At 42.9% G+C, this 13877-nt stretch overlaps 1 protein-coding gene across 4 annotated transcripts in view; it reads right to left on the reverse strand.

The window, feature by feature from the left end:
• The window catches only part of COL6A5 (collagen type VI alpha 5 chain), a 161387-nt gene that overhangs the window by 59489 nt on the left and 88021 nt on the right, over nucleotides 1-13877 (reverse strand). For all 4 annotated transcript variants that reach the window (XM_025294091.3, XM_044948525.2, XM_044948537.2 and 1 more), the window contains exons 29-33: nucleotides 11408-11470; nucleotides 9249-9284; nucleotides 9092-9128; nucleotides 6117-6128; nucleotides 3094-3581 (exon numbers count right to left, since the gene is read on the reverse strand). In XM_025294091.3, coding sequence (XP_025149876.3) covers nucleotides 3094-3581; nucleotides 6117-6128; nucleotides 9092-9128; nucleotides 9249-9284; nucleotides 11408-11470 — 636 coding nt within the window. The remainder of the gene's footprint in view (nucleotides 1-3093; nucleotides 3582-6116; nucleotides 6129-9091; nucleotides 9129-9248; nucleotides 9285-11407; nucleotides 11471-13877) is intronic.

Genomic DNA, 13877 nt, shown 5'->3' on the forward strand with positions numbered 1-13877 from the left:
CCTCAACACCTTGTCTCCAGATTTACTGGCCTGTTGTTCAACAAGCAGAGCAAGCTTGGACTTGGTAACATCATCAAGAATTCACTGTGCACCCACTTCAAGAGTTTGAAAAACATCTGACTGGGCACCATCACCTTGCATTGTCGCTCATTGCTCTAGTCGATGCATCCTCATGTACACACACGCATACAAACACACACACTCACACACACACACACACACACACAACTATCCCCCCTCTGATCCTAAACATAACCCAAGGAAACGTAGAAACTGTATCAGCAGCTCAATTTTATAAGAAAACTGCCACAAGATAACTACAAGATTCACTCACTGGGTTAGATATTAAAACCTCATTCCTATCTCCAAGCCTGCAATTCTGCATTGAATTTTTACACATTTCTGATTATGCACCAGCTGATTATGTGCTATACATCAGCTTCCAGAGTTGGGTCCTGTAGAAATTTTACATTCACAAGTTACTTTTCACTTCTTTAAGTAGTGATTCCAACTGTTTCTGGGCTTCCCGGGTGGCGCTAGTGGTAAAGAACCCGCCTGCCAATGCAGCAGACATAAGAGATGTGGGTTCCATCCCTAGGTCAGGAAGATGCCCTGGAGGAGGGCATGGCAACCCAGTCCAGTACTCTTCCCTGGAGAATTCCATGGACAGAGGAGCCTGGCAGGTTATAGCCCATAGGGTTGCAAAGAGTCAGACACAACTGAAGTGACTTAGCACGCATGCACATCACTATTTCCACCCAATTATTCTATCTATTAATAGAAAAAGGTGCATCTTTCAGATGTCAACTGGATTTCCCTGATCACAAATTCCAACTGAAAGTCTATTCCAGTCATACATCCCTTCACTGTTCACCTGAAACTATCACAACATTGTTAATCGGCTATACCCCAATACAAAATAAAACGTTCAAAAGAAAAAAGTCTATTCCATACTACTCAGCCATAGAAAAGAATGAACTAATGCCATTTCCGGCAACATGGATGGACCCAGAGAAAAACAAATATCATATCACTTATATGTGGAATCTAAAACACAGCACAAATGAACGTATGTACAGAGACGGACACATAGATATGGAGAAAAGACTTGTGGTTGCCGAGGGGGTGCAGAGGAGGGAAGGATTGGGGGTTTGGGGTTAGCAGATGCAAACTCTCATATGTAGGATGGATAAACAACAAGAGCCTACTGTATAGCACAGGACACTATATTCAATATCGTGATAAACCATAATGGGAAAAGAATAACTATATATGTGTAACTGGATCTCTTTGCTGTACAGCAGAAATTAACACAATATATAAATCAACTGTACTTCAATTTATTCATTCATTTATTCATTCAGTGACTCAATGACTGTATATTGGGCATTTAGTTTGTATGAGGCACAATGCACCACAGATACTTTGATTATATGGAAGAAATAAATTATTCTCAGGTGATGAGTGGATCTGTCAATCCACAGACATGCTCCTGCTTTTGTTTCTTCCCCCTCAAGAAATTAACAGATCAGAAAAACCACCCCCTCTGTTTTTCTGTAAAGTGCTGAGCATTTTGAAATATTTATAATCATTCCAGCCTTATAGTTAGAAAGTAGCTCCTACATTTCTACTCTCCAATTTTTATGAAACTGGATGCTTTGGTATAATTTTGTATTGATCTTGCTGCTCCCCTGGGTCAAACATTAAATGCCTATCCCTTTTCCAGCAGATCTTCCTGACCCAGGAACCGAACTGGGGTCTCCTGCATTGCAGGAGGATTCTTTACCAACTGAGCTATCAGGGAAGCCCAGAACATTAATTGCAACCCTGGTAAATCAAGTAAGTTTATTCACAGGAGTCAACCACATGCTCTTCATTCATTTGTTCATTCAACAAACATTCATTGGGTGCATACAATGTCAAATAGGTAGCATTCTAGGTGCTGGGGATACAGAAATAGACAAAGCAGATGAACCCTCTACCCTATACTCCAGTGGGGGGGCACATACCATAAGAAAACAAATAAATAATCTATATTGGGAGGTCATATTTTTATAAAAATACTTCAACTTTCTACAATTCTTTCTGTCAGGATCTACTGTGACTCTATGGCTCCTATTTTTTAAAAAAATTGTGTTTTTCTTATGAGCAGATTAAATCTCTTCATGTTATAGAGGGCGTTTCTTTTTATAGTAGAAATATGTGTATTTGTGGGCTTCCCAGTTGGCACTAGTGATAAAGAACCCGCCTGCCAGTGCAGAACATGTGAGAGACGTGGGTTTGATCCCTGGCTTAGGAAGATCCCCTGGAGAAGGACATGGCAACCCACTCCAGTATTCTTGCCTGGAGGATCCCATGGACAGAGGAGCCTGATGGGCTATGGTCCATAGGGTCACAAAGAGTTGGACACAACTAAAGCGAATTAGCATGTACCCACATATGTGTATTTGTGTAAAATAGATCTTTATAATCTCTTGGGCAACATAATGGCTTCCACCAGCTTCAGGAGCACGTATTTCATGGCTAATATGAACATATTTTATAACAGTAGAACAGTAGATGGAGAAGTTCTTATATTTGGCAGGAGAAAGAGGGAAGCACAGATCCCATGAGAACCTGTGAATCCAAAAAGGACGGAACTCCTCTTGGGAGAAAGGTTCATACACATTAAAGTTTTACACAACATTAAGGGTTCAAAAGTCCCTTAAACTTCACCCATGACAGGTTAAGACCAGTTGTTCAATGAGACACAGCCAACAGATGGCAGATTTGAGAAATACTAGATCAGCAGAAGCCCGACAGCCCTCTCTATCAGACAAACTCAAGTTCAAAGCTTGATTTAGCTACTTAGTAGCTGCACAAAATGGGAGAAGTCACTCAACAATCTGGGCCTCAGTTTCTCGATTTTTAATTGGAGATAACATGCATTCGGTTCAGTGTTTACTAGAAATTGGATTTCAAGGACTCTGGCAACAAGACAACTATGAAAATTGCACAGAGGGTCAAGAGGCCACTTGATTCCTACTCCCCAGTATTACTTTTCTGCCAGTACCAGTATCTAAAAATAAAGACACTGCCAAGGGAGGTACTTACCCCAAAAGCCTCATCAAGGTAAACCTTTTCATTAAAAGCAAAGACTGCAGGACTGATACCCAAGGCGCTGAACTCCATGGTGGCCGTGATGATGGACGACCTGCTTGCAGCTTGTCCGTTGCTAAAAAACACAGCAACTCTCTGCACATTGGCTCCTGCAGGCGTCCGCTTAAAGATGTTCCGAGCCACAAACCTCATCGCATTCCCAATGTCTCGGACTTCCCCAGAACTTTGATATTTCATTTGGGAGAGAAGCTGAAGAAGCTGCTTCTTGCTATGGTAGTCAGACCCACGGATTAGGTAGCCGGTGCCCGAGTTGTAGGAAACCACAACAACTCTGGCTCCCACAGGGCAATTACTTTCCCTGATGTGAAGGTCATTGACAATAGAAGTGATGATGTCCCTCGTTTCATTAAATCTCTGCTCTGTGATATCGTTGGACTGGTCCAGGGCAAATACCAGCTCTGTTGGATACACAGGACACTTTTCTACAAAAATGAGAGTCAGAAGTGTTAAGTTGTTTCACTGGGTCAAAAGGCCTTCCCATTCCATTTACTCCAGTAAGACAGTCAACACTGAGGTCTGGGAAAATGCAGCTGTCCCATCAAGTCTAGAATCAGAGCTATCCACGTGTAAAGGGGGGAAAGGATTCTGCTTTGTTAGCCTAAGGTGTTACCTAAATACAGAGCAGTGATATCTGGCAATATAATGCTCAGACTTCACCATCTACCATCTGTCTTCTATTTAAAAAGAAACTGGAAGGAGTGTTTGGGCTGATGGAATTATCCTGTATCCTGATTGTGGTGATGATTACACGAATCATGCACGTGTAAAAACTGAACAAAAGAGTGAATTTTACTCTATGGAAAAATTTTAAAGGAAACTATGGCTTTTCAGAAAATCTTAAAGCTTATTCTCTTAAAAAAAAAATCTTCAGAAATGACCTACTAATAATGATAAAGTCAGTTGGAAGATTTTCATCCATTTATGTGGCAAATGGATGAAATAAATTGGACTTCCCTAGTGGCTCAGACAGTAAAGCATCTGTCTACAATGCGGGAGATCCGGCTTCGATCCCTGGGTTGGGAAGAGCCCCTGGAGAAGGAAATGGCAATCCACTCCAGTACTATTGCCTGGAAAATCCCATGGACGGAGGAGCCTGGTAGGCTACAGTCCATGGGGTCGCAAAGAGTCGGACAAGACTGAGCGACCTCACATACATGTGGCAAATACCTGAGTATTCATCATGAGACATGCAGGGTAACATGCCCTGTGAGATACATGTGAAGATGAACCAACACAGATCTACCTTCGAGGACCTTGTCTACGGAGGATCATGACATCAAAAGGTAGACAGTGATCAGAGTTCTTCTTAGGGATTACTCTTCAGAGGACAAAGAGGCTGTTTCTGGGGAGAGGGGATTTCAGGGGCTTTGAGATGACAGCCAGGGTGGCAGGAGGAAGGGGCAGCATAGTGGACCACCGCAGACTTGCACTGAGCTGTCTATAATCCCCAACTCAGTCCTAATGGTTTTATGATAACTGCACTTTGGGAATTTCACAGGGAATCTCCTCTGTGATTATAAATAATGGCCTTGTTAAAGTCTGAACACAGGAAGAGAAAAAGAAATTATTTAAAAATTAGCCAACCCTCCATGTACACAGGCTGTTTTACTCTCCCCAATCTGGCTTACTCCCAAAGCACATTAAATTAAAAGTATCCCATCTCCCAACCGCTGTCCTCAGTTATAGAAATAGAGGAGAAAGTGTTGATTTCAAGATGTGTTTTCAATCAAGACATTTTACTGTGAAGAAATTTTAAAAACATGAAACCCAACAATGAAAAAGAAAATGAGAAAAATGATGTCTTGTTTCTTGTTGTTCAGTTGCAAAGTCGTGTCTGACTCTTTGCAACCTCGTGGACTGTAGCACATATTTCTTAACCTTACAGTAAAAATGCTTAACAAAATGGTAGATAAGTATCTTCATAGATGACCCATCATCACAGATGTCCCCAGAAGGCAGTACCAATTTCCATTTATTTTTAATCTCTCCCTTTCCTAGTGCCAGCATGGTAGCCGATAAATTTAATTCAAATCCATGAAGTTTTATTGAGCTCTTAGACATCAGATTTTGGGGGGATTGAAGGGAATGGCACCAAACTTTGGGATGAGCTCAAAGACCCTGTTAATCTATCTCAACAGGCCTCTAGGAGACCAGGAGGTCTTGGAGTTGATCTAACTGGTTTCAGGAGCAACATCATCTGAGGGGTCACTGAACGCCAGCTGCAGTCGAGGCCCTGGAAGCTCCTCCTCCATCCTCTGGGTCAGGCTGACAAGTGGTGGACACGTGGAGGTGAGAGGTGTGAATGGAGGTCAAAGGGAAGAAAGGAGTCATCACCTGTCCAAGGTGTCAGGGTCCACAGACTTAGCAGCAGATGGAGCAACAGAATGAGGTCAGACACCTGGCCTTGCCCTGAACTGCTCAGCAGCAAAGAACCTACCCCGTGAAGAAAATGAATTGGAAACTGTGGCAGGACTTGGAAAGAACAGCTTGTGAAGGGGTTGGGGACCAGGTGGTCAGCATTTTATAGTCAGGTCCAAACGTGACATGTACAGTTATGGTCATAATACGTGTCTGCAAAGAAGTTAGAAGCCCCTTTTCTCATGGGGATGAGAGGGTTTTTTCCTTTATGAAGTGCTTTTTCAAATCTTTAGCCCATTTATCTTTACTCTTATTTTATTATTTTTTGACATGTAGTTGGTTTACAATGTATTAATTTCAGGCATACAGCAAAGTGATTCATTTATATATATATATATATTTAAAAATATATATATATAAATATATATATATATTCAGATTCTTTTCCCTTATAGGTTATTATAAAATATTGAACAGAGTTCTCTGTGCTATACAGTGTCTTTGCTGGTAATCTGTTTTATATATAGTAGTGTGTATGTGGGCTTGTCAGAATGCAGGAAGTAGTTCAGCAAGAAACATAATATGGTAAGAATACTCACCTTTCCAACAAGCTATAAAAAGGAGAGAGAGAGAGAAAGAGTCTGTTACATTTTTGGAATTAAATAACCCCCAAAACAAAATTTCAACAAAACTTAGTATTCTGTTTAGCTCTTATTGCAAATGAGGCTAATTCCTAATTACAGGAAGTCAAGGTTAAACGTGAGAGGAGGATGGACACAGAATTCTACTACTTTATGGGTCTTCCTGACCTTTCCTCCTTGCGAGCCCTGGCCAGCAGACATTAGCAGAACTCTGGTTGAAATTTGACTCACTGGTCACTTGTTTTAGAAACAGAACAGATGAGCCACTGATCAACTGGCATGATAGCTAAACTTGTTTTGTCTCTCTCTTTACAGCCTTCTGAGAGCCGTTCAGCAAGCCAGGACTAAAATATGGGGTCTTCTTGTCTTCCTTGATGAACACCTTTGGGAACCTCTATTTTTCTGCTGAACTGTGGGGGTTTCCAAATGAATTTTGTCTCTGCTTAAACACACACACACACACACACACACACACACACAATAAAACAGCTCCTGTGTTTGAGTGATCTCCGTATCCAGACAGAAGGAACACCCAAGGCTTCCTCTAGAGCATCTGGTTTCTCCAAGTGATTTGGTTGGTATGCGTGAGATGAATCGGGGGAGAATAATGGTAAATCTTTAAGCACAACCCTAACAATTTCCATGCTCCTTTTACTCAACACCCTGGAAGCGAATGATCATGCCAAGACACTAAAAGACTTTACTAGCCCTGGCAACAACCCAGCTGTGTGCCTGCTCGCCCACAGCCTGCACCCCCTCACGTCAATCCTATGAGGACTTGGTTTGTCTTTATCCTGCAGCTGCTGAGATGCTGAGAGTCAGCAGAGGGCACACAGGGCCCACCGCCTCCTCTGCATCTCAAGGCCTGAAATAGACTCCTTCTTCTGATTGAGAAGTCCCATTGGTTAACCTCCAGCCCAGCTGCGACGCTAGAAGCACAGACTCTAGGAACAGACACTTTTGTCTGGGTTTCAGTCTGGCAAAGCTGCATGACTTTGGAGAAACTACTTGACTTCCTTCAAGCGTGTTTCTTGTTTTATATTTAGTTTTTCCTGAAAGTCCTGTCTCTTCTTCTAAAACTGTAATTACTAGGGCCCTCTTATGTTTTTCCAACCACCACTCCCTCTCCCCATTCTCCACAGCCTCCTAGATCTTATTTTATTCTGGGGGAAGGTGCTACCCACTAGCCCAGGGCCCAGGCCCTCATCCCAGTGTGGGCTGAAGAACAACCCCGATGGAGCACAGTTCCAACCCTGCGGGGCCTTGGGTGTCAGCCATCAAGGAAAGCCATCTGAATTAGCTCCAAAGGTCTTTTTCCCCATCTCAGTTCTGCATTCTGTAGCTCCATGGTCTGGTTACAAATCCTGCCCACTCGCTCCCCACCACCGAATTTCCTAACTCCTTTCATGCAGTATTGGAAAGTGCCCTTCAAAGCCCAAATCCTCCAAGGCAGGCATTCACCTCCCCACCCCTCTACCTCTCGGGTTGTCCTTGATTTAGGTCACACAGTCTTCTCTCCACAGTGGCTCTCCTCTTGTTCTCTCCCTGAGCCCCGGGCTGGTTCTCACCCCCTCACTGTGCTGGAGAGCCTTTTAGCTCTCAAGCGACATCTTTGACATGGGTTCCCTGCCCCACCCCACCCAACACGTCACTTTGGAGTTCTCTCCATTGGCTGCTTTTTGCCTTTTTCCAAGCTGCCCAAACTTAGAAGGACTCTCTGCAATGTTGTTTTTCTGGGGTGAGGTCCACTCTTTTTGCTAGGGCAACTTCCTGGGTTTATCCCTTGGGTTTCTGTATCTGTCTGTCTAGTTGCACATTCTTGGGAATCTCATCCATCCCTGTGGCTCTAAGGACATTAGTGACTCCAGCTTTCTGAGTTTCTTCCCTGATTTTCACCTTTAAAGGACTCCATTTCATCAGCTGCCAGTAGATCATCTCACTTTAGGGTCTGCACAGCATTCCTTTCCCTCTGAAATGTGGAAACTCATCACTTCTTCCTACCAATCTATTTTCTTCACAGTTCTTCCTCTGCCTGCTCATCCACGGTGGTACCAAACCTCTCCCCATATGGTCTTACAGTATTTTAAACTTGATTCTATTGTTGGTCTTTCCTGGTCATACACCTGCAATGACTACATTTTTATCTAATCTCCTCTAGTAAGTCTCTCAGATTTTCCATTCTTCTGATTGTGATTGTATGGCATGATTATAAACCACAATGGAAACACGAAGAAAGAAAAACCACCTAAAAGTCTATCATCCTAACATAATACATGGCTACATTTTCCCAATTTCTCTTCTCATATTTGTTTCCAGTGTGTTTCTATGTGTGTGTGTGTGTGTGTGTGTGTGTACATATAGGGGCTTCCCTGGTGGCTCAGTGGGAAAGAATCTGCCTGCCAATGCAGGAGACTTGGATTTAATTTCTGGATCAGGGAGATCCCCTTGAGAAGGAAATGGCAACCCACTCCAGTATTCTCACCTGGGAAATCCCATGGACAGAGGGGCCTGGTGGGCCTCAGTCCATTGGGCCGCAAAGAGTCGGACACAGGACATGACTGAGCAACCAAGCAGCAACAGCATATATATAACCTCAAACCGCCATGGTCACCCTTTTAACACCATGCCCTCCAGGCCCTGGTACATAACTGCGTGTGAGCTAAGTCACACACCTCTTGAGTTGGTCACATCATATCTCACAGGCATGTTTTCTCTCCCTCTAGAAAGTACACCTCTGGGCCAAGGCTTGTGCCTTTTCCTTCCTCCTTTGTCATGAGCTGTTCCCACAGCAGGCACTCAGAGCAGGCCTGCTGCCAAGGACATACGGCTTCTCTACCAGCAAGTCCAGCTGACTGATTCCGCATCCCCACACAGCTTTCGTGCTAAGTGCCCTCACCCATCACCAATGCCCTAAGACACACACAGATACTCACGACTATGGTCCCGCGTGAACTGGATTAGATCACATTGCTGTACGTGGAAAAGGAGAGGGAAAAAAAGAAATATTAGCACAGTGACTTCCAAGTGGCCATATTCATTTCGCAGGGAATGGGCTGCATTTTGTGTGTGTGTGAATAATGAGATACATACAGAATATATGGGCTTCCCTGCCATCCCTTTAGGGCCCTAGGAAAACAAACACAGAACAAGTTATTAGTAGAAGAACTGGAGTCTTCAACGCTGTTTCCTCACACACACCAAGAGCATAAACCTTTCTGTTTCAGTGTATGATCAATTAAGCTAATATCTACCTAGACTGAACTGAATGATTTTTCTAGGACGACAAGAAGGAAAGAAACAAAAGTATTTCTTAACGATATGTGTACTGCAGATAGAACATTTAGACGGCATTTCTTGTAAGAATACTTAAAATGATAAACAGTAAGCTTCCCAAGGAATAGCATGAAGGAGAGACATTTACTGAGTATATTTAAATTTCTGGCAGTGGCACATATGTGAAAAAGGCAGTTACATAGCAAAATGGACACTCCACAGGAGAGCATGCACACCAAGCCCGTAAATCCTGAAAGGTGTTGGGTGGAAGGAGTACAGATAATCGCGTGAGATGAGTCAAGGAAGGCTCCTAAACACACTCAGCCGCCTTTCTTGACACTCTGAGTTTTTCTCTTTTTCTCTTTTAATTCCTTTTATGAGGATCAGCCTTCTTCTTGGCATTTGGTTCTTAATGTGTTTGCACATATGAATCCCTTTAGGCAGCTAGTGAAAGCTAGGATGCTGGCTTCAGAAAATGTTATCACATGTTCATGACTGCTATATGTTTCACTGACTCTCCCACCAGAAGCTCAACTACTGATGTCAGTGTAAGAACTTCTTTCTAAACTACAACTTGAACATCCGTCCATCTATCCATCCATCCATCCAATGAACAGCTAAATGTCTGCTGAGTGCTGAGGTGCCCCTCTGTGTGCTGCTACTGTTAACCAGAACTGTGATGGTATCCATGATTTTACCCTCTGGGGGCTTATTTTCTTCCTGATCCAAATCAGGAAATATGCATCTCACTAAAAGTTGCAGAGTCTCATTCTTTCCTTTATAAGTGACAGCAGAAAGCAGAAAAGAATGCTCAGCCATTTAAACAGAAGGAGGAAGTTTCCAACTAATGAATAGGCTAGACAGCCCACATCCTACAGAAGACCAGATGGCAAAGAGTAGGTCCCAAGACTTGGAATAACTTGGAGCAACTTCTTCAGGAGAAGCTAGGGGCCCCAGGCCTGAGACAGAGAAGCCACAGTCTAGACCAGCATGGCCAAACACAAGAGCAGGAAGATGTGGGACCCCCAGGGCGAACTCCAGAATCTGGAAAGGAGACCAGTCCAGACTGACCCAGGAAATAGATTCTCACCCACGTGACTAAGAATAGTCACTAGTTCCTTCATGCAAAAGAAAGAAAAAGTTATATCAGAGTATCCTTTACTCTAGTTGATTCTCATTCTATTACAGACTCAGTTTTCCATAAAAGATCCATGTTTTTGTTTTCTTTATAAAGTTGCAAGTTAAAGAGCCCCTCGAGGTAGTCAGAAAACAGTCACACTGTACGAAACAAGAGAAGCAATTTCTCCTCTCCCATACACACTGCTTTCTGCACCTCACACCCAAAACACAGGCACTGGCAACATTTAGCTCTTACTTGACTGTTCTCTTTAGGAGGGGAGAAACAGGTTAATAAGTCATCACAGTAACACAAAAGGTGCTAAAATAGAGATGTGGATATCTTGCCAGTGAGAGATGTGCCTGGCTCTGCTCAGGAATGCTTCTAGAGGTAACTGAATTCCTTGTAATTCAATCACAGAGGAAAGTTGCAATTTTATCTCTATATCTCTTTAGAATCTAAATCATGAGTTCAGGAAGGTAACAACAGTGGCTTGGGAAACTCTGATCAACTTGTCAGGACACCTTAATGAAGCTTATGCAATTCTATCCCTATTTTAAAACTTCAGTAAAAATTAACAGTCACAACTCATATTTGTATGGAAACTTTATAGTTTACAAAGAGCATTCACATTTGATTATCTGATCCTCACAACAGCTACCTTTGGAGATGGTTCAAACAGGACACGTCATTACCATCTTAGAAGGAAACTAATAGACCCAGGGACCCGTCCAAGGGCACCCAGGCAGCAAGAAACAGAACCTGGACTTGAACCCTGTTTCTGACTTTGAGTTCTGTGCCCGATCCATCTGGCATCCTAGGAAGCCACACACGACTTAGTTCTCCTGAGTATACTCACTCTCCGTCCAGGGGGGCCTTGGGGTCCAGGAGAGCCCGCTTCACCTTTCTGGCCTACCATGAGCTGCAGGGAGAAACATACATGAGTTTCCACATCCTCTATCCATGGGGACTCCCTCAGCCCTAATGAGACCTTATAATTGCTTTAAAAAATTTAGAAAAAGCAAAAATAATTCAAGTCAAGCAAGTTCCTTACTTTTAATATAAATAGCCATCCTTTTTACTCATAGAACTCAGAGAAGAAATAATTTTCCCAACAGTTCATTGTTAGTGTCTAGAAATACAACTTATTTTTATATGCTGATTTTGTATCCTGCAACTTTACTGAATTTATTAGTTCTAACAGCTTTTTGATGAAGTCTTTAAGATTTCCTATCTATAAGATCAGTTCAGTTCATGTCAATTCAGTCGCTCAGTCGTGTCCGACTCTTTGCGACCCCATGAATCGCAGCACGCCAGGCCTCCTTGTCCATCACCAACTCCCGGAGTTCACTCAGACTCACGTCCATCGAGTCAGTGATGCCATCCAGCCATCTCATGCTCTGTCATCCCCTTCTCCTCCTGTCCCCAATCCCTCCCAGCATCAGAGTCTTTTCCAGTGATTCAACTCTTCGCATGAGGTGGCCAAAGTACTGGAGTTTCAGCTTTAAGATCATATGACTGCAAATAGACACTTCTACTTCTTCCCTTCTCATCAGAATGACTTTTATTTCCTTTTCTTGTGTGATCCCTCTAGCTAGGACTTCCAGTACTATGTTGAATAGGGTAGAGAAAGTGCACACCTTTGTCTTGTACCTGGTCCTAGCATCGTCGAGTGTGATGTTAGTTGCAAATTTTTTGTATGTGACCTTTATTATGTTGATGTACGTTCCTTCTATACCTAATTTGTTAAGAGTTTTTATACGGGAAAGGTATTGAATTTTGTCAAATGTTTTTTCAGCATTTATTGAGATGATACTATAATTTTTATCTTTAATTCTAAATAGCCATTATTCAGTTCAGTTCAGTTCAGTCACTCAGTCGTGTCCGACTCCCTGATCCCATGAATTGAAGCACGCCAGGCTTCCCCGTCCATCACCAACTCCTGGAGCTTGCTCAAACTCATGTCCATTGAGTCCGTGACACCATCCAACCATTTCATTCTCTGTCATCCCCTTCTCCTCCCACCTTCAATCCTTCCCAGCATTGGGTCTTTTCCAATGAGTCAGTTCTTCTCATCAGGTGGCCAAAGTACTGGAGCTTCAACATCAGTCCTTCCAATGAATATTCAGGACTGATTTCCTATAGAATTGACTGGTTTGATTCTTTGCAGTCCAGGGGACTCTCAAGAGTCTTGTCTAACACCACAGTTAAAAAGCATCAATTCTTCAGTGCTCAGCTTTCTTTATGGTCCAACTCTCATATCCATATATGACTACTAGAAAAACTATAGCTTTGGCTATATGGATCTTTGTCAGCAAAGTAATGTCTCTGCTTTTTAATATGCTGCCTAGGTTAGTCATTGCTTTTCTTCCAAGGAATAAGCATCTTTTATATTCATGGCTGAGGTCACCATCTGCAGTGAGTTTCAGTTCAGTTCACTTCAGTCGCTTAGTCGTGTCCGACTCTTTGTGACCCCATGAATTGAAGCACACCAGGCTTCCCTGTCCATCACTAACTCCCAAAGTTTACTCAAACTCATGTCCATTGAGTCGGTTGATGCCATCCAGCCATCTCATCCTCTGTCGTCCCTTTCTCCTCCTGCCCCCAATCCCTCTTAGCATCAGGGTCTTTTCCAATGAGCCAACTCTTCTCATGAGGTGGCCAAAGTATTGGAGTTTCAGCTTCAGCATCAGTCCTTCCAATGAACACCCAGGACTGATCTCCTTTAGGATGGACTGGTTGGATCTCCTTGCAGTCCAAGGGACACTCAAGAGTCTTCTCCAACACCACAGTTCAAAAGCATCAATTCTTCGGTGCTCAGCTTTCTTCACAGTCCAACTCTCACATCCATACAGGACCACTGGAAAAACCATAGCCTTGACTAGACAGACCTTTGTTGGCAAAGTAATGTCTCTGCTTTTCAATATGCTATTTAGGTTGGTCATAACTTTCCTTCCAAGGTGTAAGCATCTTTTAATTTCATGGCTGCAGTCACCATCTGCAGTAATTTTGGAGCCCAAAAAAATGAAGTCTGACACTATTTCCCCATCTATTTTCCATGAAGTGATGGGACCAGATGCCATGATCTTTTCTGAATGTTGAGTTTTCTGAATGTTGACTTTTAAGCCAAGTGTTTCACTCTCCTCTTTTACTTTCATCGAGACGCTTTTCATTCCTCTTCACTTTCTGCCATAAGGGTAGTGTCATCTGCATATCTGAGGTTATTGCTATTTCTCCTGGCAATCTTGATTCCAGCTTGTGCTTCTTCCAGCCCAGCATTTCTCATGATGTACTCTGCATATAAGTTAAATAAGCAGGGGGACAATATA

This window comes from Bubalus bubalis, chromosome 1 (genome assembly GCF_019923935.1).
Source record: "Bubalus bubalis isolate 160015118507 breed Murrah chromosome 1, NDDB_SH_1, whole genome shotgun sequence".
NCBI lineage: Eukaryota > Metazoa > Chordata > Mammalia > Artiodactyla > Bovidae > Bubalus > Bubalus bubalis.